The sequence below is a fragment of the Haliaeetus albicilla genome, chromosome 25, assembly GCF_947461875.1.
Source record: "Haliaeetus albicilla chromosome 25, bHalAlb1.1, whole genome shotgun sequence".
NCBI lineage: Eukaryota > Metazoa > Chordata > Aves > Accipitriformes > Accipitridae > Haliaeetus > Haliaeetus albicilla.
Window position 1 is genome coordinate 710,059 of NC_091507.1, and position 22,661 is coordinate 732,719.

Below are 22,661 nucleotides of genomic sequence, written 5' to 3' on the forward strand. Positions count from 1 at the left end.
TTAAATATAATGTAGAGTATGTGACTCAAAGCATCCCTGAAATGGCTGGCAGAGGTAATTAAGGTAATTAATCTCTGCTATGATATTAATATATATCATTCCTTTTGGTTTTTTGAAGTTGATGAGATGTGTACTGTTGTTGGATAGTAATGAAAATGCCAAGATACTTTTTTGCAAGATAATCTAACTGGTTAAAGTTGTATCATTGTGATTATCTCCCTATGCTGTTTTTTTTTTTTTTTTATTTTGTTCTAATATAGTTTACAGTATTCTTAGGAAATCCCAGAATTAAAAGTCACTGCCTTGATTACTATTACATGATATCCACTTGCTTTAGTTCTTCCACTTCTTCAGCAGGAATGAGAAATGTTATGATGTATCTGCGGGATGGAGGATAATGACTTATGGAAGTAATCTCCACTACTGCTATTGACTTCACGGGGGAAAGAAAATGCCATTACTCATTGCTGGAGAGCTTTCCAGAGGACTGGATGTCCATTCTGTATGCCTAATGAGATATCCAGCATTCAGATTGTTCTCTGTAATTTAGGAAAAGTTTCAGTCATGAAAGACCAGAGAGGCCAAGGTACTTTTATTGTCCTGGGCATGCCATGGAAGACAGGTAGTAGTTAAAATTCCAGTGATTGTGTCAGAGGCTTTCTGCCTAGAAATTCTCTGTTATAGTATGTCTGTCCTGCTATTAGTCCATAAGATTATCATTACTAGAATGTCTCAAATTAGTAAATTAAGTGGCAGGACCACTAAGTAATGGGGTGGTCAACTTCAGTTCAATAGGTCCTTTCATTTTGTATGCTTTTGTTATGGGGAACAGAGTGTTATTGGGTAGCAGAGGTGAGGGAACGGGTGTGACATTTAAACAGGAGTTAAACCAAACCAGAAGCTTCCAAAGAGGAAGAGAGGAGGAGCGCAATATAAAAATGCATATAAAATATTCCCAGATATCTACATAGTAGATATGAATCTCTGTTAAACAGTAAAAGTGATCCTGCTTGCCGTCCAAAAACAGTTAACTTTAGCTTGCACAGTGTTGTTCCTGGTTGTGATCCTTTGTAAGATGCCATTTCAAAATGCAAAAACAAAGAAAAGAAGGGGATGGAAGGTAGGAAGAAGCATGACTATACTGTAAATTAGTATGAGAATACTCTAGCCTTCATTATCTACATTTCTCCATTATCTTCATTTCTGCAAAGTTACAGCTTAAATGTAAAAGAAGAGTTGAAAAGGAAATAGACTTGTTCATCAGAACAAATTGCTTCAATTAAAGGTTACAGTGGTTGGCATGAGCTGGTTGTGTGGTTTTGCAGAGTGGACTCAGCTGAGTTGCTTGTTAAACGAATTAGATTGGCACAAGATTTTGGCACTGGGAGCAGAGTGACATTTACTTTCACAACTGTCTGCAGTTGTCTACAACTTTAGTGGTGGGATTTTTTTGCAAAGATACACAACCTGCAAAATGCCTTGTGGAAGTTTAACATGTTTGCTCGGCAGTGTCTTTAAAACATTTAAAGATACTTTCTCACTACTTTGCCTTTACTTGGGATCTTGGCTCATACTGTGTTTTTTTTGTTCTTAGAAGTTAAGAGTTAAACATTAGGGAATTTTTTCTGAGTAAGTGTATTCTCTTTCCTTCTATTCAGATGATTTTCATAAAATGCTCACCTACCAGAGATATTAATTTAGCCTAGCTAGTAGACAATTCTCTTTTTGATGTAGAAATGTCAGGTTTTAAATTCTGGTGTCTATTTCGAAATGTGATGAATCAATCAATCGTTAAAGCTCATGGTCTGTCACTGATCTTTGGGCATGACATGAAGCATGATATCCTAATTGGAAAGAGTGGTACTGGGCTGCTTCCTACATATCTGTAGTACAGAAATCCTTATGGAGCTAGAATCCTTTATTTCTGTTTCATTCATTTGCTCCAAATTCTAAATAAGGCATTTCCTTGAGGCAGTATCAAGCAATGTGATAGTGGTTTTTTCCCTTCAGTTTAAAACCTCAATTTAATGATATATTAATCAAATGTACAGTAACTAAAGCTAGTTGGTAAAATCATCTTAAAAAGCATGAAGTTGTTAATTTCAGTCAAGCACGTGTTGTCAGATAAAGTAAAAATTATTTATCAGGCTGAATCACAGACAGAATAAAGCCATTTTTCTGAAAACAGAAGTTAAACCACACAAAAAAAAGTAGATATGTTTAGGTTTATATTCTTACTACATGGATTTCAAGCTTTAGATAGCATTTGCACTCTTTCTTCTCGGAGTAGAGCTCTTACTTGAAAACTTCCAGTCTGTTTCTCAGTTTCAAAGTACAGTATTGTACCATTACCTTACTTTTTTTTCTATTCAAATAGCTATTCTTTTGATGGGATGCTTTTCCATATCCAGTAAATAAAAGAAGTAATCCACAGATGTATTTTATTTCCATTGCAACAACGGTTATGTTTTAGCACGTGCACACACAATTTCAATAAATTTGTGGCAAACATGCCTCCGCACCTGTCTTGGCAGGCCTGAAAAAGGAGGGGGGCTTACAAAAAAAGATTAGAAACAAATGGCTGTGGCTTGCTGTTCTGTTTAGCATTTGAGAGAGATTATTCAAAAGAAATCTTTCAACTGATCCTTTCCAGGGATTTCTTCTCAGCTCTGAAGTTAGCTGGGAACTTTTACACCACAACAAAAGTACCTTCCAACTAGAATAAAAATTAAAATAGAGCAATCTATAATTTTCTGCTTGCTGCCCACTCACTTCCTTTCTGACTCAGTTTCTGCATCCTTGATCAACAAGTACGAAATCACCACTGGGTAGATCTGGAAGATGGACAGGCTATCAGGATGATTGGTGACACCATTCTGTGAGAAGGATCAGTGGTTGGAATCCAGGCAGTCTTACTTACTCACAAGTCTGGAAGTGGTCTGATTACGTTAGGGAAATGGGATGGAAAACAGTTGCTAGTTCTCATCTTCCCTATGAAGATATTATGGCAGATGAATGGAGTTTCTTCAAGAAATACTAGGATAGTGCAGGTCATGGTACTGAGCATTGCCTGGAAGCTGATACCAGAAATTGTCCTCAGTGAAGGTCTGGACTAGTGAGCACTTGAACTAAGAAATTTCCTGCTTACTTTCCTTGAAGTAAGCAATTTTCCTTCTGCCTTGCTTGCTGAAGGCAGAGGTAACTATGATGACGTGATTCTAACTAATGCTACCTTGTTAATAAATGAGAAATAAGTGGAATGGATGCTTGCTCATGCACGATAACTCAGGGTAGAAGAAGTATGTAACACGGTGGACGGTTTTGAGTGTAAAACATGTGCTGTGCTTTGTCTCTACTAAGGACAATTTCACATCTCCTTGGCTACTTTGCATAGCTTCGCTACTGGGGCTTGTCTTCTATGGCAGTTGCCTGTAGGATATCCCAATTCTCTGAGTCAGAGACCATCAAGCATACTACTGTTTAAACATCTTCTCTCTGCTTTAGAATGCTCAGAGACACAGACTTGCTTCATGCCTTCCTCCTCCTGATATACCTTGTGTGGATTTAAGTGAATTTGGTTAGGGCAAAATTTCACCTACTAATAATTTCAGTTGGAGAAGTCCCCCTCAAAGGCAGTGACAGAGTTCTGACTTTTTAATAGATGTATGTGGTAGGAAGGGGAGGATTTCTCCTAGCTTCAGATGTATTGATCTTTCTGAAACTAAATTAGTATTTGGTCATTAAGTGTAATGAGAGCTGGACCAGTCCAAAGCCTGAGAACATTCTTCCACTTTCTTTTAGTTATTTAAGTCTGTGGCAAATCCTGTACTTCCTGGCATGGCATGGCTGGCACTCCAGTGTATTTCTATAGCCAGCACTGTCTGACCCTGTTCCTTTCGCTAACACTAACAGTCTGAAAATTTCTGCTTGATTAAGTCTCTAGGCTGACTGTGGGACATGTGGTTGGAATAACTAGAATGAGTTCTAAAATGCTGTGAAGCAATATCTATATGGGCTTTGCATGTCAACATCTTCATTAACTTTCTCAGTTCACTGCACTATGCTTATGAGTGAGCAAGCACTGTTTGAAAAAAGAAGTTACACCCTTTGTGACTTTTTCTGGAGAGAATGTTACAAAACATTCTGTACCAGAATTTCTGCATATTCTGGCAGAATCCTTCTTAGAGAGTTTTTAGGCTTTAATTATATAAATGCTCTAGGGCAATTACTTAATTCTAAAATAGGAAACAACAAATCTCTGGAAAAGAGGATTGCCCAAACTGGAAAATGGTTCACAGTAATATGCTGTGGGATTTTAAGAGTTTAAGAAATTTGAGCTATTTGTTGGAATATTTGGATACTGTGCTGTAGTTTAGTGAAGAGAGGATAGGATTTTTCAAGCTGGTTACTCATATCACTATGTAGCTGCATGAATCAGCTATTGATGATTTCTGCTTTATCTTATACATGATGGTGGTCATCTTTTGGAAAACAAACATTACTTCAGTTGGAGTAATAGAGCACTGAGTAGTCTGAAATCTGCAAGTGGCTTTATGGTAACTAGTCACATTCTAGAGGGCTGAGTGCTTTGGATAGGTGGACAATGATGGGGTTTCCTTGGAACTAGGATATCTTTGGGGGACAAGAGAATAAGCAATTCTGATGGATATGTAATCCTTGCAACTTCTTTCAGTAATTGAAAATTTTAAAACCCTGGTTTTGAATGAACGGGGAGTGTCTTTTTTGGTTTACTTGCCAAGTTGGAAGTTGTCAGTACCACTCAGTGTTGCATTTGTCAATTTTTTCTTAAAAATGTTTGTACTATTGTTTCTAAAATGTTAGTATAAACATCCCATTTGTAGGTGGCTGGGTCAATTTACTGATGAACTTGTGATTGAAACAGATCAGGTTGAATCTAGTAAGTACTGACTAATCCTGCGGAGAAATGATGGAAGAGTCAATAAAAGACTGGATTCCTCTAGTTTGGGTTGAGTCCTTGTCAGTTTGTGTTGCTGGGTTTTTTTCATAGCTGTGTTCAGCAGGGATTAATATTCATCAGTACCTGTCACTGTATTCCCTGCTCCTGTCAGCTTTCCCTCTGCACATCTCTTGTGTGCTGAGCGTCTTAGAGCCTCTTTTCAGTGTTCGATTAATCTTTAGGGTCAGGGCTTCTCGTGATGCTTTGATTAGCACTTAACGTGTATAGCAATTTCTTTCAGTAGTGACAAACCATTTGCTCACCAGACAAGGGCAGAGTAAAAAGTCAAAAACCCTAAAAATCTGCTTCCAAGGCTGACTTACCAATGAGTTGTTCAAATCAAGTAATACTCCCCTTCCTCCCTGTCTCCCTCCCTGTCTTTTCCCTCTCTCCCCCCCAAAAAACCAACCCCCCAAACAAAGTCCAAACAGACCTTCCCGTAAGGTAACCAAGGTAGATGTATTTTGCAAAATGGCATTGCAGGATGTGAGGCAAGACAAAGACAAAACTTAATGGTCCTGGGGTGATTACTAAAATGATAGATGTTGGGTTTTCAGGGCCTTGGTTGCTCTATGTTGAGTGTCTGGGCTTGAGAGGTTTTCTCATTAACTTTTATATGTTTCTGAACAACAATGAAATGATCCAAGCAGTAGATTTCTGAAAGAAGATTGCAGTTCATGGGTAGTTAAAGTCACTATTCATCAGTAGCATGATTTATTACTGATCAGGCTGTTTTATATCTCGAATGTGCTTTGTCTTATGTCAGAGTGATTCATTATTTATTTCATGTTGGCTGTCTGGTGTATAATATGGGATCTCTGTAAAATCCCTGTAGTGTTGGCAGTTTTCAGAGATGTGGATAAGAAGGACCTAATTAATGCTTTATCTCTTCTTGCACCCTCCCCACTGATGCTTGTTTGTTGCTTTTGGTGCCTATTGTTCTGTGCTGCTCTCTGCTCTTCAAAGAACTAATGCATAGTGAGATTGTTCTCTGGCAGGAAGCATAAGCTCTTTGAAGAATCTATTCAGTTGCACAATTGTTCAAAATAACCACCACTTGAAGGTTCATCTTTCATCGGATCAAATAAATTCTGTAAAATATGGCAAAATTTTCCATAATGAGTTGCTTTTCTGATGCTTATTACTGTCCTTGGGCTGTAGGGCAGCAGTGCCACTTTGCTTTCGAAAGCTTCTTGCACAGACCTTGTTGCAGAGAAACTCATGTAATACATAAATGTTGAGGGCTGTGCTATGATAGTTGCTGAAGTTGATCAGAGGCACAGAGCATATCAAAAAGGAAGATCCAGAGTCAGAATGGCTCTGAGGTATTACTTTGTAAGTAGCTCCTTTCCTCACCTGACTACAAAAATTAATAATTGAAGCCTTGTCTATTTTCTTACTATCATAAACCTAAAAATCTTGGAGAAGGTGGAGACCAGGTTTATAATGCACATATCAATAACAAAACATGAACGCAAAGTAAGCTGCTTAATGTTGAAACAATACAGCTGTCATATTGGCAGAAAAATCTGCCACAAAAATTAGGTTGAACAGTTGTATCGTGCAATGTTTCCTAAAAGACACCTCAATTAAGACTTAGCAGACATTTGTGAAAGTTTTAAGGGTTGGATCCTCTTCCAGGTATGTGCCTACCACACTAATGTAACTGTTGAGACAAGGAAGCAGGCCTTTTAGAAGGCAAAGATGAATTGGGGAAAAATGCCCGAATCTTCCCTGCGAAGCCATTTTTCCAGTGGAATTTTCGTTGGGCTTGCAGCCCCATGTGGGGATTGGACCCAAAGGGTGGCAGAAACACTCAGCAGAGCAGAGGAAACTGTGCTTTCACAGCCTGGCTTTGTTCCAGGCCACTATCTAGTGCTTTAGTGGGACTCATGAGAATCAGTTTTTGTTTTTTGCCTGCTGAAAGAAGGAAGAGCTGAGAGAGTGGCCATAACCTGTTCGAACTGATGTGCTCTGTTCAATGAACAGGAGACCATGTATTTGCCAGCTGATGTTTTTGAGTCGTCCTGGAGAACACCTTTAAGCACAGTAAATTAGTGAAACCTGCATAGACAGGTCCACTTCATTTGGAGCCAGTGTTTTAACTGAGGAGTTTAAAAGCTGAGCAATGTCCTTCAGGAAGTTACAATCCCACCCATTGTATCCCCATGCTTCCTTCTACTTACGGCATTAAGCTCAAAGTGTTTTGATAGAATATCTTAGTACAGCAAATACTGAAAGGTGAAAATAGTGAAATCTATTTTTTTCTGAGTGAGTGGTGGGAAGGGGGGAACCCCAAACACCTGGGTATTACCATAATTCAGTTAGCAAAGTTAGACCAAAACACCCTGCCCCAAATTTTTGGAAAGAAAAATCTGAAGCTGAGGTTAGGGGACAGTATTTAGGTGCTTGACATAGTTTTGAAGATGAAGGAATGTCTAATCTTGACTTTAGCCTCCAAACTCAAAACACAAACAAACAAACCCTCATTGTTTTTCTCGTCAACTGCAAATATTCGTTAAATAGCCATTAGAGTGAAATTTTTGTAATTGGAAGAGAAGCATATACTTGAAGTACTTGAAAGCTGCTTGTTACCACTTCATCTCCATTTGGCAAGCGTCAGGAGCACAACTTCAAGGTTATCTGTAGTACGGATATAAGCAAGTAAATAACACCTCATGGAAAACTTGTGTTTGATTTCAGAGGGTCAGAGTGTTTGACATATACACACAGTCTGCTGTATACATACTAACTGCTTCTGATGTCCTGTGGTTTTTTGTGGCCACTACTTCAGGAAAAAAGTAAATGGAAGGAAATAAAGTAAAAGCAGACAATCTCATATTTTTTTGAAGTAATAAGGATTCAATAAAAGATTTTTTAATTTTTTTTTTTTTTTTTTACTTTGTGGGGTTTTTTTAGCTGAATGTGTTGCATAGTGCTCACCCTTATGATTTGAGAGGTAATTAGAGGATTTGTAATATCCCACTGGTTTGATCACAACTCCTGCTTGTGACATTTTATAATGAGTAGATAGCTTATAAATAACATTTTGAAGGTATAAGGTTATACAGAGATAATTGCACAGCTGAAATGCATTGGCACAAGGCCAAAGGCTAAGCACTTTCCACCACCCCTTCTAAATTGAATAACTTCACTTTATGAAGTGTATCATCAGAAATTGTTTTCATTACTCCCAGAGGGCAAATTAAGGTTAATAAAAATCCAATTCCAGATTACCCATATGTGTGAATATTTGTATTTTTAGAACCTTTCTTTGTCAGTTACATTCCTCACTGACTGTGTATATGTAAATACAAGCACGTAGGTCATAGTTTCAGCTCATGTTTCTACAATTTTGAAGTGTTTTACCTCTCTGAGACAGACTTCCTCTAAACATGATTTTGAGACTCAACAGGATTTTTCAAACAGAACAAAACTAAATGCACTCCTTCCACTAAGCCCTGGTTTCTCACATCCCCTGAATCCCACCATCCTGGATTCTACTTGACCTACATAGCAGCCATTTGACCCATCCAGCTCAGTCCTCAGACCCAGTATTTGTATATTCTCTTCCTTAAATGTTAAATAGCATATTCTTCATACAAGGCAACCCAGCATTTTGTGGATTCTTAGGCATTCTGAGAAACTCTTTAGTAAAGGTGAATTGGGGGGAATGTTTTTCCATTTTCTCCCTGTGATAAATTAGTTGCATATATAATCTGAAATAGCATACACATGTTGGAGTTGCCTCTTTTAGTACTCTGCTTTTACAACATTATAGTCTTGTTACAAGTGCCCTCTTTTCTCTTCACTCTGCTGCTCCATGGCCTCCTTTTTTCCCCACTACCCAAAAAAGAGGACTTCAGCTGTCTTGATAAGACAGCTGTTTCCACCTCTTAGTGTAAGAAGGAACATTGTGTGTAAAGAAAAGAAAGGGCCTAGTGTACAGGAATATTTACCCTGGATAATCTTTCAGCCTCTATCACTGTGTGATTCAGGGACTTGCTTTTTCAGAAATGGTGTCTTTAACACTTGGTGAATTTTTTTCATCCATGAATTTATCAGTTTTTAAAAAGCTGTGTACTCTTATAGCACCAAGAATAGCTTTTGGCAGAATTATCCTATTGCTAACATTTTGGTATCTTTTTTAAAAGAAAGGTTTTTTGCACCCCCAAAATTAAATTAAGGAATTAATAAATTGCTTTTGTTGATCTTAACACTAAATGAAAAAGTTTCACACCAGTTAGTTATTATCCCCAGTCTATTACAGTCCCAATACTGTGAACAAAGCATTAGTAAAACCAAAGAGAAGTCATAACTGGGAATGCTCGGAGGAAAATAAATAATGTTACCATTTATAAATCTATGCAACCTGTTACAAAATTGTTGCTTTTTCTTTTTTTTTTTTTTTTTATTTTTTATTGTTGGATGAAATGGTGTTTAAACAATTTTTCTCTACAGGTTATTGACATGCCAGAACATAATCCTGGAGATATGGGTGGAACAATGAGACTGGGGAAGAGGAGGACTGTTTTCAAAATGCAAAATTCTGTTTTAAGTAAGTTATATTTCTGCTCTTATGACTTGTGTTTTGGATAGGAACTCCGTAACTTGGCAAAGCAAAAATGCCAAAGCACATTTTGTTAAAGGACTACAACCTCAAGCAAGCAGTTGGGTGACAGCTTCCCTGAGCTCATTCACTCTGATCCTGTTCCCATATGCATTTGCCCAGGATTGGAATGTAAAGAAAGAAACAAGAGACATCTGGAAGTCTCAGTGAAAAGGTCAGTTAGGGTCCAATGCTTTAAATAAACCATGAGGAGACTGTTGAGATAAATGAAATGCATTTTATGGTAGCTTAATTCATTATTTTCTTGGGAAGATCAGAATGTTTTATTTCTGTTTTCTTTATGAGTTGATAGGACATGTGAACCAGGGCTTCTTGTTCTACCCCTGAAGCTTTTTGGTAAAACTAGCCCAAACTCCTACCCGTTATGCCCTTACCAGACCTAAACGTTGCTTGTCATTCCCTAGAGTTGCCAGTGCACCTCAACCTTAAATGGCATCTGGCCTTGCTGCCTTAGTCCTCACCTTGTCTTGACAAAGTTTCTAGCTCGTATCCTAGTTATAGCCAGGCTCTGCTTAACTCCAGTCTCTGATCCAGCACTGCCCTAGGCCTAGCCCAGCCCTAGAAACAGTCTTGTTTTGGGAAGGCAAATTATTTGTTGTAGGAAAGGAAAATGATTTGCTGTAACAGGATGCTTCAAAAGGCAAAATAAAAGCAACCAGAATATAGAACAAATGGTTCAATTTGATCTGTATGTATTTTAAAACTGAAGTAATACTTGTCTCCTATTAATCACCCTATTATACAGTGGTAATACACATGATGCTGCTGATGTGTAAAAAGTGGTTTCTTGTCCATCAAGTAAATATAGGCATATTTCTTATATTGCCCTGTCCATGACATTGATCTGAGCTATTACTATATTTAGCTATGTTGAACTTATGGACTGCATCCTTCTGAGCTTTTAAAAAAGATGTCTACTTCAGCAGGAGACCAAAGTGTAATACATACGCACATTTAATGAAAAATCTGCCCTTAGGGAGAATGCCTGTGCTAGTGATCTGACTGACCTGGGTGATACTTTGCCTGGGTGTGATACAGATATGCATATTACAATCTACAAGTTGTTCTGTGGCCTAAGCACTTCCTGGAAAAGTTAATAAAAGTTAACGTGTCGTAACTCTTGACCAGTATTATGAGTTGTTTAGATGACCATATTTATCAAAGATTCATAGAAAGCTCTGGTAGTTTACTCAGGAAATCTGATTCCTGTTTCTAATGCTTTACAACTTGAATGGAAATAATGGTTTTGAAAAGGTGATTCCTTAAAATTAACACATATACCACTTTTTGTAAAATTGCAGTACTATCACTCTACAATTTTTGGAGATCATCTTGGCAGTCTAGTTCTTGTACCAACCCCTAAGCAAAATAGTAATCCTAATGACACTAGGATAAATTGAGAGTGAAGTTTGAGCCATGACTGTAAGTGAGAGATATGATTAAATTCTGGTTTACTGCATACCTCTAACTTATTCCTTGTTGCTTTGGAATGTAGAATGTTCCAGATTAGGCTCAGAGGACTGCAAGAGTCATTTGGGTAATGAGATCAGGAAAACAGAGAATAACAATGGCCAGCTGCCATGCATAATCTATTAAAATGGAACAGATGCTACTAAAAGGCTTCCTTCACTGCACCTTTTGCATAGAACTGTTGTAAAACCCTGAAGGGGTTTTATGTTGCTTGTTCACTCAAACATTTTTTGTTTTATCTTGAGCTTTACAATTCAAATTAGTTTAAGCATGGCCTTCAGACTCTAGTCTACCTAAGCTATTTCTGGTCAAGGAATATTGAATATGAATCCTGAATCAACTCAGGTGAAACTAGTCATCGCTCAGAAAAACAGAAAGCTGGAGTGAGATGAATAGTGTTCTGCTGTGTTTTACATGTGAAGTTTTTTTGAGGTTTACATTACAAGAAATAATTGTAACAACTATTAAAGCAACTCATTAGCTTTAATTTCTTTTTTGTTTTATATTCAGGGAAACTTTATGGTGATGAAATGTTTGTAGAGGAGCGACACAGGCATCGATATGAGGTAAGCACTGCTAATGTACTTTGTGCTCAAAAGTTAAAGCTTAAGCAAATTGTGTTTCTCTTGGTAGGCACAATTCTCCTTAAAGCCAATGGGAGATTTCTTACATAATTATAACCCCAAATTTAATAATGGTTAGATAGTATAATTTAGATTGAAAGGAACCCCTGTAAGTCTGCTGGTCCAACTCCCTGTTTTGAGCTGAGCCAACTTCATAATTAGATCAGGCTGCTCAGGATTTTGTCCCATCTAGTTTTGAATCTCTCCAAAGAGAGAGATTCCACAACATCTTTTGACAATCTGTTCCAATGCTTAACGACTTCATCGTGAACCCTTTTTTCCCTTACATCTAATAGGAGATTTCCTTGGGCAGTTTGTCTTTCATCTCAGTCTTGTGCTGTGCATCTCTGAGCAGAGTCTGGCTCAGTCTTCTTTATACTGTGCCATTAGATAGTTGAAGTCAGAAACAAGATCCACTCTTTGCCTTCTCTTGTCCAGGCTGAAAAAATCCAGCTCATCCAGTCTCTCCTCCTATGTTGCATGTGGTCCAGCCCCCTAACCATGCTGGTTGGACCTCCTATGGACTCGCGACATTTGTCAATCTCTTTCTTGCACTGACACCAGACACAGTATTGCAGAGGTGTTCTTGCAAGTGTTCAACAGAGGGGAATAATGTAGCATACTGTTTCTGTGGTAGAGAAGGTGCAGTGTCTTAGCAAAATGGTCTTGGAGAGTCATGTCAGAGATTACCTGACTTGACTTCTTGTGGAGTATTTGAAAGGTAAAGGCTTATAATCCTTAAATGCATTGCTCCTTGGCCAGTTTGGCTTATTGAAAGGCTTAGATTATGTTCATTCAGATAGTGCACATTTTTTCATAGCCTAAATGTAGGCAGACTTCAGGCATCTACAACTTGGAGGCTAATTCAGATCACTTGCTTCATAGCATCCAACTCTGTAGGCCCCTTGTATAGGTCCACTTCGTTGTTTGAGAACATCTGAGCAAAGATGTCTGTGTACATTCAAAATAATGTCATTCAAGGAGATGGGCAAGAGCTGGACTTCTAGAGTTATCTGAGATAGTTCAGAAGGGACCTGACTCTGTCAGTATCTCCTGATGAGCTATGAGATATGTGCAAGCTACAAACTGATTCAGATGACGTTAAGTTTCCTTAAAAAGCTGGGAGGAGAATGTGATGATGGTAAAGGTGCTTAGAGTTTGAGAATTAACTGAGTGGTTAGAACATCACCAAGGAAATGAAACAGCTCACTGTAGAGCTCCTGAGTTTGAAGGAGGAGCTGAACCACAGCTTATGTCATAACCACCAAAATGTAGTGTTCAAAGAGGAGGTCAGTCTTTACACCTACTGTAGTGGGCTGCTTAAAAAATGAGGAATGCAAGCTGCTCAGAATCAGGAGGACAGCAAGCAGAAGGGACCCTGGCTTTAATCTTTGAATATTATGTAGCAAGTTTTAAAATTACTGATTTATCTCTTTATAAATAAGCGTGCCCGCTTTTACAGACTTGTACCAGAGTTGTTAAAACAAGAAAGCAAAAGTTCGCAGCTCTTTTCTCAATTCTTTTCATTCTTGTATGCATACTAAAAACATTACAATTAACTACTACTGTTTGTTAAATCAAAAAATAAATAGAACTACAATAATTATTATTTTCAATATTTCAGGTGAACCCAGAACTGACTCACTGCTTTGAAGAGAAAGGTTTGAAATTTGTTGGCCATGATACGGAAGGGAACAGAATGGAAATTATTGAACTGGAGAGTGAGTGTCTTACTTGGCTGTAGTACTTTCCACATCTATTAAAACTGTGTAAACTATAGGTTGTTAAATGGCATGTAGGCACAATATTTAGCTGTCATAACAGCCAAGATCAGGTTGGGTGATACTGCAGACTCCACCTGTGTATTACAATAGGTGAAGATTCAGAGGATGTTAGAAGTCTTGCGCTTCTCAAGGACTGTGCATATGTTTGATTATCAGGGAGAGACATGCTCCTTTTCCAAAAGGTCATAATTCTAGCTCAGTGGGATTTGGCTATGTAGAATCATAGAGTGATTTGGGAGGTCATCTAGTCTAACCCTCTGCTTCAACACAGGGCTACTTTCAAATATAGATCAGGTTGCTGAGAGCCGTATCAGTCAAGTGTTGAGTATTTCCAAGTATGCTATTGGTTGGACTTCAAACCACTCACCACTACTCTTTGAACCCAGCAGTCCAGCCATTTTTTAACACATTTTGTAGTCTACCCATAATCCATAGCTCCCAACTCGCATGCTAGGAAACCGTATCGAAAGCCTTGCTAAAGTCAGGATAAAGGAAGGCTGCTGCTCTCCTTGCATCTAAAGACTGATTGTTCCCAAGCTTGTTGTGCCCAGTTGTCTTCGTGTCCTTCATGTGTCTGGAAATGCCTTGGAGGAGGATTTTTTTCATAATCTTACCGTAAACTGAGGTTGGGCTGACCATCCTGTAGTTCCTTGGATCCTTGTTTTTGTCTTTCTTGAAGGAGGGCATGGTGACTGCCTTCTTCCAGTCATCAGGGACTCTCATGATCGCTTTGCCCTTTTAAAGGTAAAAACCAGCTTCACACTGACATTGGCCTGCTCTCTAAGCACCCTCAGATACTCTTAATCAGGTCCCCATAACTAATACACGTTCAGTTTGCTTGAGTGTGTGAAATATGTATACATGCAATGTAGCCAAAGTATAAAACATTGCTGGAATATATTAGCCTAGAGAGGCTGTGAAATCTCCATCCTTGCAGATAGAGACCTTCAAAACTTGACTAGACAAAGCTGTCAGTAACCCGATTTAACTTCGAACTTGACCCTGCTTTGAGCAGGAGGTGGGACTAGAGACCTCCCAAGGTGCCTTCTAATCAGTTGGTGTCTCTTTCGGTTACCCTCTGTTTAGAATCATAGAAAAAAGTATGCACATCAAATAGAAAGCAAGCTCCTTTCTTTCACATAAATGATTCAGATAGATGAGGGTTTGATATTGTGGAAATCTGGTAGATTTGGACTACTTTACCAAGTAAGACTTGATGTCTTTTCTGAAAGATTATGAAATAAAAAGGAGCTACACTGCATATATTTGTTGAATGCTACACAGAGTAGTTCTTAGAAACAATCCCTTTGATTTCGCTTGATTCTTTGATTAACTCCTTGCTGTTAAGTTACTGTTGGCTAGATGAGTACCAAGCACTTGAAGATGCAGGCTACCTTACAAGATTTGTTTGTTTTTTTTTTTTTCTTTTATGTGGCCCCTAATTGCCATTGTTTAAGATAAACTCCATGCACACAAACATAAATTTATCCTAAGACTACATTATGATCCTGTGGAGTGCTGTTTGTGACATGATGCTCCTGAGAATTCATTTTACATACTCCATGGTATGTTGAAGAGCAGTGCTGTAATTTTGAACCAGGTTTTGCATATAGACACCTATTTATAATGTCAAGCAACTGCACCATAGAGAGTAATCTGAGAGCAAAGGATACATGTCAATTCATAAACTACTAACTGTCATGGTGTTCTTTGCTTAGTTTCTTCCTGATAGATTACGTCTGTTACACATGCTGGTGTTGGGAGGCTATTTTGTCTGCTCTGCATGAAACAACTTTGATAGAGAGCATTGTGAAATAAATCAGGCAAAATTTTTAAATTGCATGTTACTGTTAAAAGAACAAAAGCAGCAGTAAAACCTGGAATTATTTCACAATGGGCTACAAGGAGACTCTGATTACTAAAGAAAAACAATCATCATAAGGAGGAGGTGGGTTGGAGCAGAAGCACAGAAGTAACAGTACACCAGATAGCTTAGGCAAAGCTTTTGAGCAAAATATCCTCACAGGAAACATTTGATGCTTTGTCATTGTCTTGCTTTACAGCTTTAAAGAACTGAATTGCATGGTAGAGAAAGAAGTTACAGGATAAATTTAGGATCCAGGTTCTCTTTTAAGACATAGCAGTAGAGAGAAGAGCAGTATACTAGACCATATAGTTTATCTTCATAGAAGAAAAACCCAGCTTTCTTGTTATCAATTATTCTGTACTGCAGAAAATGCCTTGAATGTTTGGGATTATTCTGCATAATTGTCGAACCAGAAGAGATCTGTGGTTAATTTCATCCAGTGTCCTGGCACTAGAAGTGGTTAACGTTAGCTCCTTTAAAACAATACTTAAAGAAGGAACAGGTGCACAGCACGGGAGGGTACAAAACCATTTTTCCTTCCTTATGCTTTCGAAGAAGACGGAAGGGAAGCACAAGCAGTAGTAAAGAGGTGCTTTGATTGGGAAACAGAGAGCTGAAGATTTAAGAGAAGATGAAGCAGCATGGTTTGTTTAGCTTAGCAGGTGGAGTTGAATGACGGTGATATTGTCATCCTTAATCACACAGGCCAAACAGCAGGAAAGAAGAGCACCATAAGAAATGGGTATAAGCTGGCTGTAAAAAAGATGGCCTGTGAATTAGGAAAACGTTTCTAAGCAAAAGGAGGGAGTATCAGAAGAGCTTGACCCTTTGTGCGTGAGGCTACATGGTGTAGCTGCATTCAGTAACAGGAGTCTGGCCTTAATGTCCCAGGAGATCTGTTCCAGGCCTAATTACTTGACGCTTGTTTTCCCCAGTTTTCTCTGTATGTTGCTTTCATATCCATGTCTTAGTGTGTAAATTGTTGCTGTATGGTAACACTTGGTCTTTTAGGAACTGTTTTATTTTTCCCTCAGATATGTATGGGTGCATGTTCTGAATATACATGCGTAAATATATATTAACCAAATATACATAACCAAAATACTATGAAAATGACATGATAAATGTAGACTTTGTGGTTGTTCCCCCCACCCCCCCTCCCACATGTTGGTACAGGTTTATTATTCAGCTTTTAATTACATCATTGTGCATGTTAAGGTTGAATCACAGGATGATTTTTCCTTAATTTGCCTTACTAACCTTCTGCCTCTGTTGTCAGTTGCTTTTAATGGAAAAAGTTAAGGTTCCTGCTGCCTCGCCCTTAAATTCACACGTGCTGATCTGGCTTCTGGACACCTGTGTGAAATCTTCAATAAATGTTATTCCTAACAGCTGTTCTGCTATCTTCTTCCTATGTCTTATAATTTTCTTTGACATCTATCTTGTAGATCACCCATATTTTGTGGGAGTTCAGTTCCACCCAGAGTTCTCCTCAAGACCTATGAAACCTTCACCTCCGTACCTTGGACTGTTGCTAGCAGCAACTGGGACACTCAGTGCGTACCTGCAACGTGGATGTAAATTGTCTCCAAGGTAATCTTTCTTACTTACTTGCCTGCAGTTTGACAGTCACATTTTTGGAGGGACTATCCCGTCGTTCAATTCAGAAGTCCAGAAGAGGAAAAGGAGTTCTTCATGTATTGATTTACTTGTTCCTGTACAGGTCTGACATAAACCCTGCTGTAAAAGTATCTATAAGCAGTAAGCACAGTTCCTGACTTCCTCCTTTTCAGAGGCTGTTAGGGCTAAAGGCAAATCCATACATTATAATCAGAAAGAAGTAAATTTACCTTCAGTAAATTCATGTGAAGTTAGTGGCCTCCTGTGCTAACTTTCATTAGTAGTTTCATTAGTACTTTCATAGGTAGTTTCACAGGGAAAGAGATTTGCTAGAGGATCAAGCAATTAAGTTAAATTCTTACCTAGTTGTATTTGAATGATGATAGTAACAAAAAAGAAAACACTGATTTTATTTTGCAGTAGCTAAATAATTAATACCGTCTAGCAGGGATAGGCCTGAAACAAAACAGTTGGGATATCCTTAAACTTATGGAAGGGTTTGGATCTAGATCAAAACTGGATGGTTCAGCCAAACTAAAATCCTTTGTCCCAGTTCCCTTCGACACAAGAGTTTTTGGTTTATTGAATGTAGCAATAGTTTTTAGCCAGTGTTAACTCAAACTCATTCTTGTTTATTTCAGTTATATTGGTAACAGTTACCATTTCATTACAATAACAATAATAAAGAGGTCAGAGGGAAGCCTAGGGTACAATAAAAAAAAAGAAAAAAAAAATAATCCCAGAATGACTGAATAGTAACACAGAACAGATCCAACTCTGGCTTACTGGCTTTTCCTCTAAACAAGGCACCAAGCTTACTTTTGTGGGGTGGGTTTTTGGTTTTTTGAGCATTGCTTTCTATTAAAATGAGGTCCTTTACTTAAGCGAGAAATAGATTTTTTTTTTCAGGTTTCAGTAGTAATGGAAAATAGCCAAGCCAGACCAGATCAATCTATTTTGGTACCCTGCTTCTTATGGGCATCAGTGGTCTTTCATAAATGCACTTAATCTTTGCTCACCCTGGCCAGTTGTGCAATGATGTACATACAGAGAATTTCTTTCAGATCTGCAAACTACAGCTTGATTGAAATACTCCTATTACCTTAGCCTGTCATTGTTATTAGTGATCATAACATTATCTACCGTTTAAAATTTGTGCGAGTGCATTACACAGGTCAAATTTTTGTAGTGCTTGGCAGGAGGGAGTCTTCAAACACAGTGATCTTCAGTCTTTTCTTCTTGTGGGCACTCTCTGCCTCACAGTTCATCTTGTTTCCCAGGTCCCAATATCCTTTCTTTTACTGCTTCCTCCCATAAGTATACCTATTTGTCTCTCTCAGAGAAAGAAAAATTACTTTTTTTGAATGAGTGATCTGCATGTGTCCTGCTAATTTAAATTTAAATCCCTTAGCATTATAGCAAGTATGTTTTCTAACCTTGACTTCAAGTTTTAGTAATTACTGTGTGCTGCACTTCCACTTATTTGAATTAACAGATAATCAATAAAAAAGTATACCCAACTCTCTTTCTTCATGTTCATACAATAAACTCCAACCGACACTTAAAACATTCAGCAAAGACAAAAATTCTTACCCCAAAACTTTATACATAAAAATACAAATGTTACCATTTACCTTGTTACACAGCAATCAAGCAAACCCCTCTGTCTTGAGAAAGAGGATTGGAATAGAAAAACATTTTGAGGCTAAAAGAGGAGCATTTTGCAGGGAAGAATTTTCAGGAGGGAATTTCAGTGCTAATTACAGCACACCCACTCACATTAACATATCTACCTGCTGAGTGGAAAGTATTTCCCATTTAAACCTTTAAACCCCAGAATGCTAGTGATTTCATTGAACAGTAAAGCTAAGGCATGTCATAACAAGACTGAAACAAATCTGAGGAGAGGATTTTCTGCATACTTCATCTGGCACTGTCTATGTGAATTGTAGTCATGCTGTTGACTAGAGCAAAGGTGTAACCTGAAAGAGAATTTGTGGAGGCCAGCAAGGTGAGCAGATTACCTAAACTAGGCTATTAAAAACACTAAAAAGAGAGTTAATGATGAAGTCCTGAGACGAAAGGAAATATGTATTTCAGCACGAGATTCTTAACAGGAAATCATTACCCCAGAACTTTTAACAGGTCAATAATTAGGACACAATTTTAGAACATCTGACACCTGGACAGAAGCCCTAGCTTCTAAGCAAAGCAAACAGTAAATTTAAAGATGCATAAGGATTGGAGTAACTTCGTGATGAGTTGTCACTCAGTTACCTGAAGTGGCAGTTGGGCATCTAAGTTGTCTTTGCAGTTTCAGCCTCTCGGGCTTTATGGCACGAGTGCCTGACCATCAGACAAAGCCATGCACTTCAATTCCTTGTGAATGCTTTTAAATCATGACCTTTTCCAAATCTTTTCCATGGAAATATTGAAGTCACCATTTCATACGTTGCTGAGGAAGGTTAGCAGCTGCCAGTTTACATGTTTTGTTTTAAAGGACAGAAAAACAGAACCACAGAAGACTCAGGAAGTGTACAATACCCACAAATGTGCTGCTTTTTAAGAGAAACCAAAAGGTTTTAATGGAAAACTAGAGGATGAAGAGGGGAACTTCATATATAATGTTGCTGGCTTTTACTGAGTCTTGTGGAATTTCACTTGAAAAAAGTCATAAAAACTGGCTTATCTTTGGGAACAGTGTCATATTGATTGCAAAACCATTGATGTACAATAAAATCACGTTGCTGGTTTTGTTTCCCATGGCAAGTTTAGCATAAGCAGGTTTTATTTCTTCTTTCTCCTCAACCAACATCTTTATTAATGGCCTGCAAGAGTAGGCTACAGTGTAATGATATTTGCAAATAATATAATTCAAAGAGGAGTTGAAAGCACTATTCAGAACAAAGAAATAACATAAAAACATATAGAGAATTTAGAAACCTGAGCTGAAAATAATGAAATCTTGTGTTTCTCTGGAGGAAGAGAGTAGCAGGCTAAAGATAAAAAATTTAAACACAAATGTCCAGTAGATGGGAGGAAAGGTAGGAAGTGAGAGATGCTCCTAGATGAGAAAGTGTGGGCAACTAGGACTGCAGCCAAAAGAAATTTTTGCATGTCATCAGTAAATATGCTAATGGAAGGCACCAATCCAATGCCATCTAGTCACAGTGTAATCTGTTAAGTTCTGGGCAAGTCATTAATAAAAGATGACTTGTTAGTTGCATTCAGAGACAAGCAACAAAAGCAGCTAGAGGACAGGAGTGGTGCATAAAGAAAAAACCTCAGAAGACTTGTCCGTATGGTGCTTACTGCACTGGTACAGCATGGTCCAGCTCTCTCCCAAACCAGCTGTGTAGGGAGGTTTGGGCAAGCACCTATAAAAAGAACAGTAAACAGCCTGTGTGACATGTTCTGGTGTATGAGGTACAAAGGAGATATGGGCAGGGCTATCTCTGATGTCCCTTGTACATTGTCCCCAAACAATAACACCTCTGGCACAGCATCATATTTCTGCCATTGGCCAAATCCAGACATTTCAGAGGAAAGTGAAGGAAATCTTGTGGCTTGAAGACTGTTAAGAGAGCAGCAGAAGAGGGGCTGCTCCACAAAAGATGACAATCCAGCAGCAGCAGCTGTACTAGGAGGGGTAGTGTCCTCACCAAGGAAGGCAAGTAGGCTGGCTCCAGTGACAGTCACCATGTCCTACAGGCTGTCTGGTGCAGGAGTGCAAAGTGATGGGTCAGGTCTGAGGTCAATGCAGGATGTCCAGTCATCAAGTGACTACAGAGACGGGTAGAGGCGTGCCTGTGACGTAGCTCAGGCAGCAACTGGGGGCCAAGTCTCGTGGCCCCATGGGTGAAGGCCCCAGGTAAGGATGGTCAGGGCAGCTAAGACCTATTGGTGCCCTCAGAGCTCTTACAGAAAACTACAGAAAAAGTTTTAAAGGAAATACCATCTCAGCCATCATGGTACTTCGTGATGACCTTAGTAGTGGTTAGTAATGGCAGTTAACTTGTCATTTTAATGTTAGATGTTTACAGTGAAGACGCTTCTGAGCTAGTCACCCCAAGTCTTTTTCTGTGGTTGCTAAGTGAATAGGGACTTCAAAGGAGCCAAATAGCTCATCGTAATGGTTGAGTGGGTCAGAAGCATTACACCCTACAAGTGCCTATTTCTCTCCATTGTCTGTAAGAAGCTGGTGGTAGCGATCTCAGATGAAGTTGTCCAAAGCTATATGAATTGAATCCCATGCATGGGACTCAGCTGAGAGTTTTTATAACACCCAGATATGTCCTGGCACCTTGGTTGTGATTTTTTGTCATGCTGGGTCCTAATAAAACTGTTATCCTAGATTCAGTTATGTGAGTGGAGATGTCTGGCAGGTTGGAACTGAGGAGTCTTAGATATGTGCTGAGGGCTTCTGTAAGGAAATGATGTTTCATGGAAGCATGGGATCATATAATGATAGTGATCATAACAAATGATATAATGATCATAAAAATATGCACTGAGAAATATGGGTGACTGCAATTATAATAATTGCACAATCAAATATGCATTTATTTTAAATAATGTTTTAATGACTATAATAATTTTAATCATTCAGCTTTATGTGGGGGGAATAAATAATAATAATTGACAGATTTCTTTTTGCTAGGTTCTTGAAAGCTATAACAATTGTTTGTTTTAAACACCCACAGCCTGTACTAAATGTAATTACATTTATCTTTAATTTGCATTGAGGAAGAAGTGGCACTTAGCTTGGCTAAGTCCCCTTTGCAGGGAATAGCATTACTGTAACAATTGTCTAAATTGCTTACATTTCTGGAGAAGGACTTTTTTGTCAATGATACATTAAAAAAGGATGAAAGAAGTCCCTCTGAAATTGTGTCAAATCATTCGTTTTTCAAGAATGTTGATCTGGATTTTTCAAATGAAACAAACAGAACGTTCAAGGAGTACCCATTTTACAGTTGCCTGTGTTTCTTAATAAAAACATTGAAAGCAGACAGTTCGGTGCTTTTGAGCAGGTGTTCAAGAAATACAGGTTTAAAGTTGATCTTGAGTCTTAATCCTAGTGGTTTTGTAGCTGAGATTGGTTGCTGAGGTGATGCATTCCAACTTCATGCCATGTGGCCCCAGCTGTCGGCTGCCTTCCATACCATATTGGTAGGGAATCTTCTCATCTTGCCTCCTTCCATGCGTTAGACTGATGCGTAGCAGAGGTATGATGATGCCTCTGTCAGTAGGACAGAGAGAGCTGAAATGGGCATGAATTTTGTAATAATGGAGCACAGGCAGGGGGAGGCTCTTCTTACTGCTTACGTCTTGAGAAGACAGGGATCTCAGGATGAGTGAACTTTAAAACAAAACAAACCCCTGTAAGGTAATTTCTCAACAGAGGACGTTTTCCTTGCTCCAGTCAGGAAATATGTTGCAGTTCACTGCAAAGTGAAATGCCAGCTAGGTACTCGTTGATTTTTCATTTTGAAGTGAATGTATTTCCATTAACTACAGGTAGATTAGGTGCAAGGATCAAAGTGACCAAAATTCTTCATCTTGATGACTGAAGTGACTGACTAGATGCAGTGACACTGCATGCTGAGTTTTGTTCTGTTTTTCTCTTGGCCACATCTTTATACTCCAGATCCCATGAAAAAAAGATGGAGTAGAACCACTGTGGTGG

The 22,661-nt window shown here is 38.5% G+C and overlaps 1 protein-coding gene across 2 annotated transcripts in view; it reads left to right on the forward strand.

Moving 5' to 3' along the window:
* CTPS2 (CTP synthase 2) overlaps nt 1-22,661 on the forward strand; it is an 82,000-nt gene that overhangs the window by 52,703 nt on the left and 6,636 nt on the right. For both annotated transcript variants that reach the window (XR_011322164.1, XM_069770313.1), the window contains exons 14-17: nt 9,440-9,536; nt 11,589-11,644; nt 13,326-13,422; nt 16,801-16,945. Coding sequence is in view for 1 of the 2 variants with exons in the window: in XM_069770313.1 (XP_069626414.1) it covers nt 9,440-9,536; nt 11,589-11,644; nt 13,326-13,422; nt 16,801-16,945 (395 nt within the window). In the remaining variant the exon portion in view is untranslated. The remainder of the gene's footprint in view (nt 1-9,439; nt 9,537-11,588; nt 11,645-13,325; nt 13,423-16,800; nt 16,946-22,661) is intronic.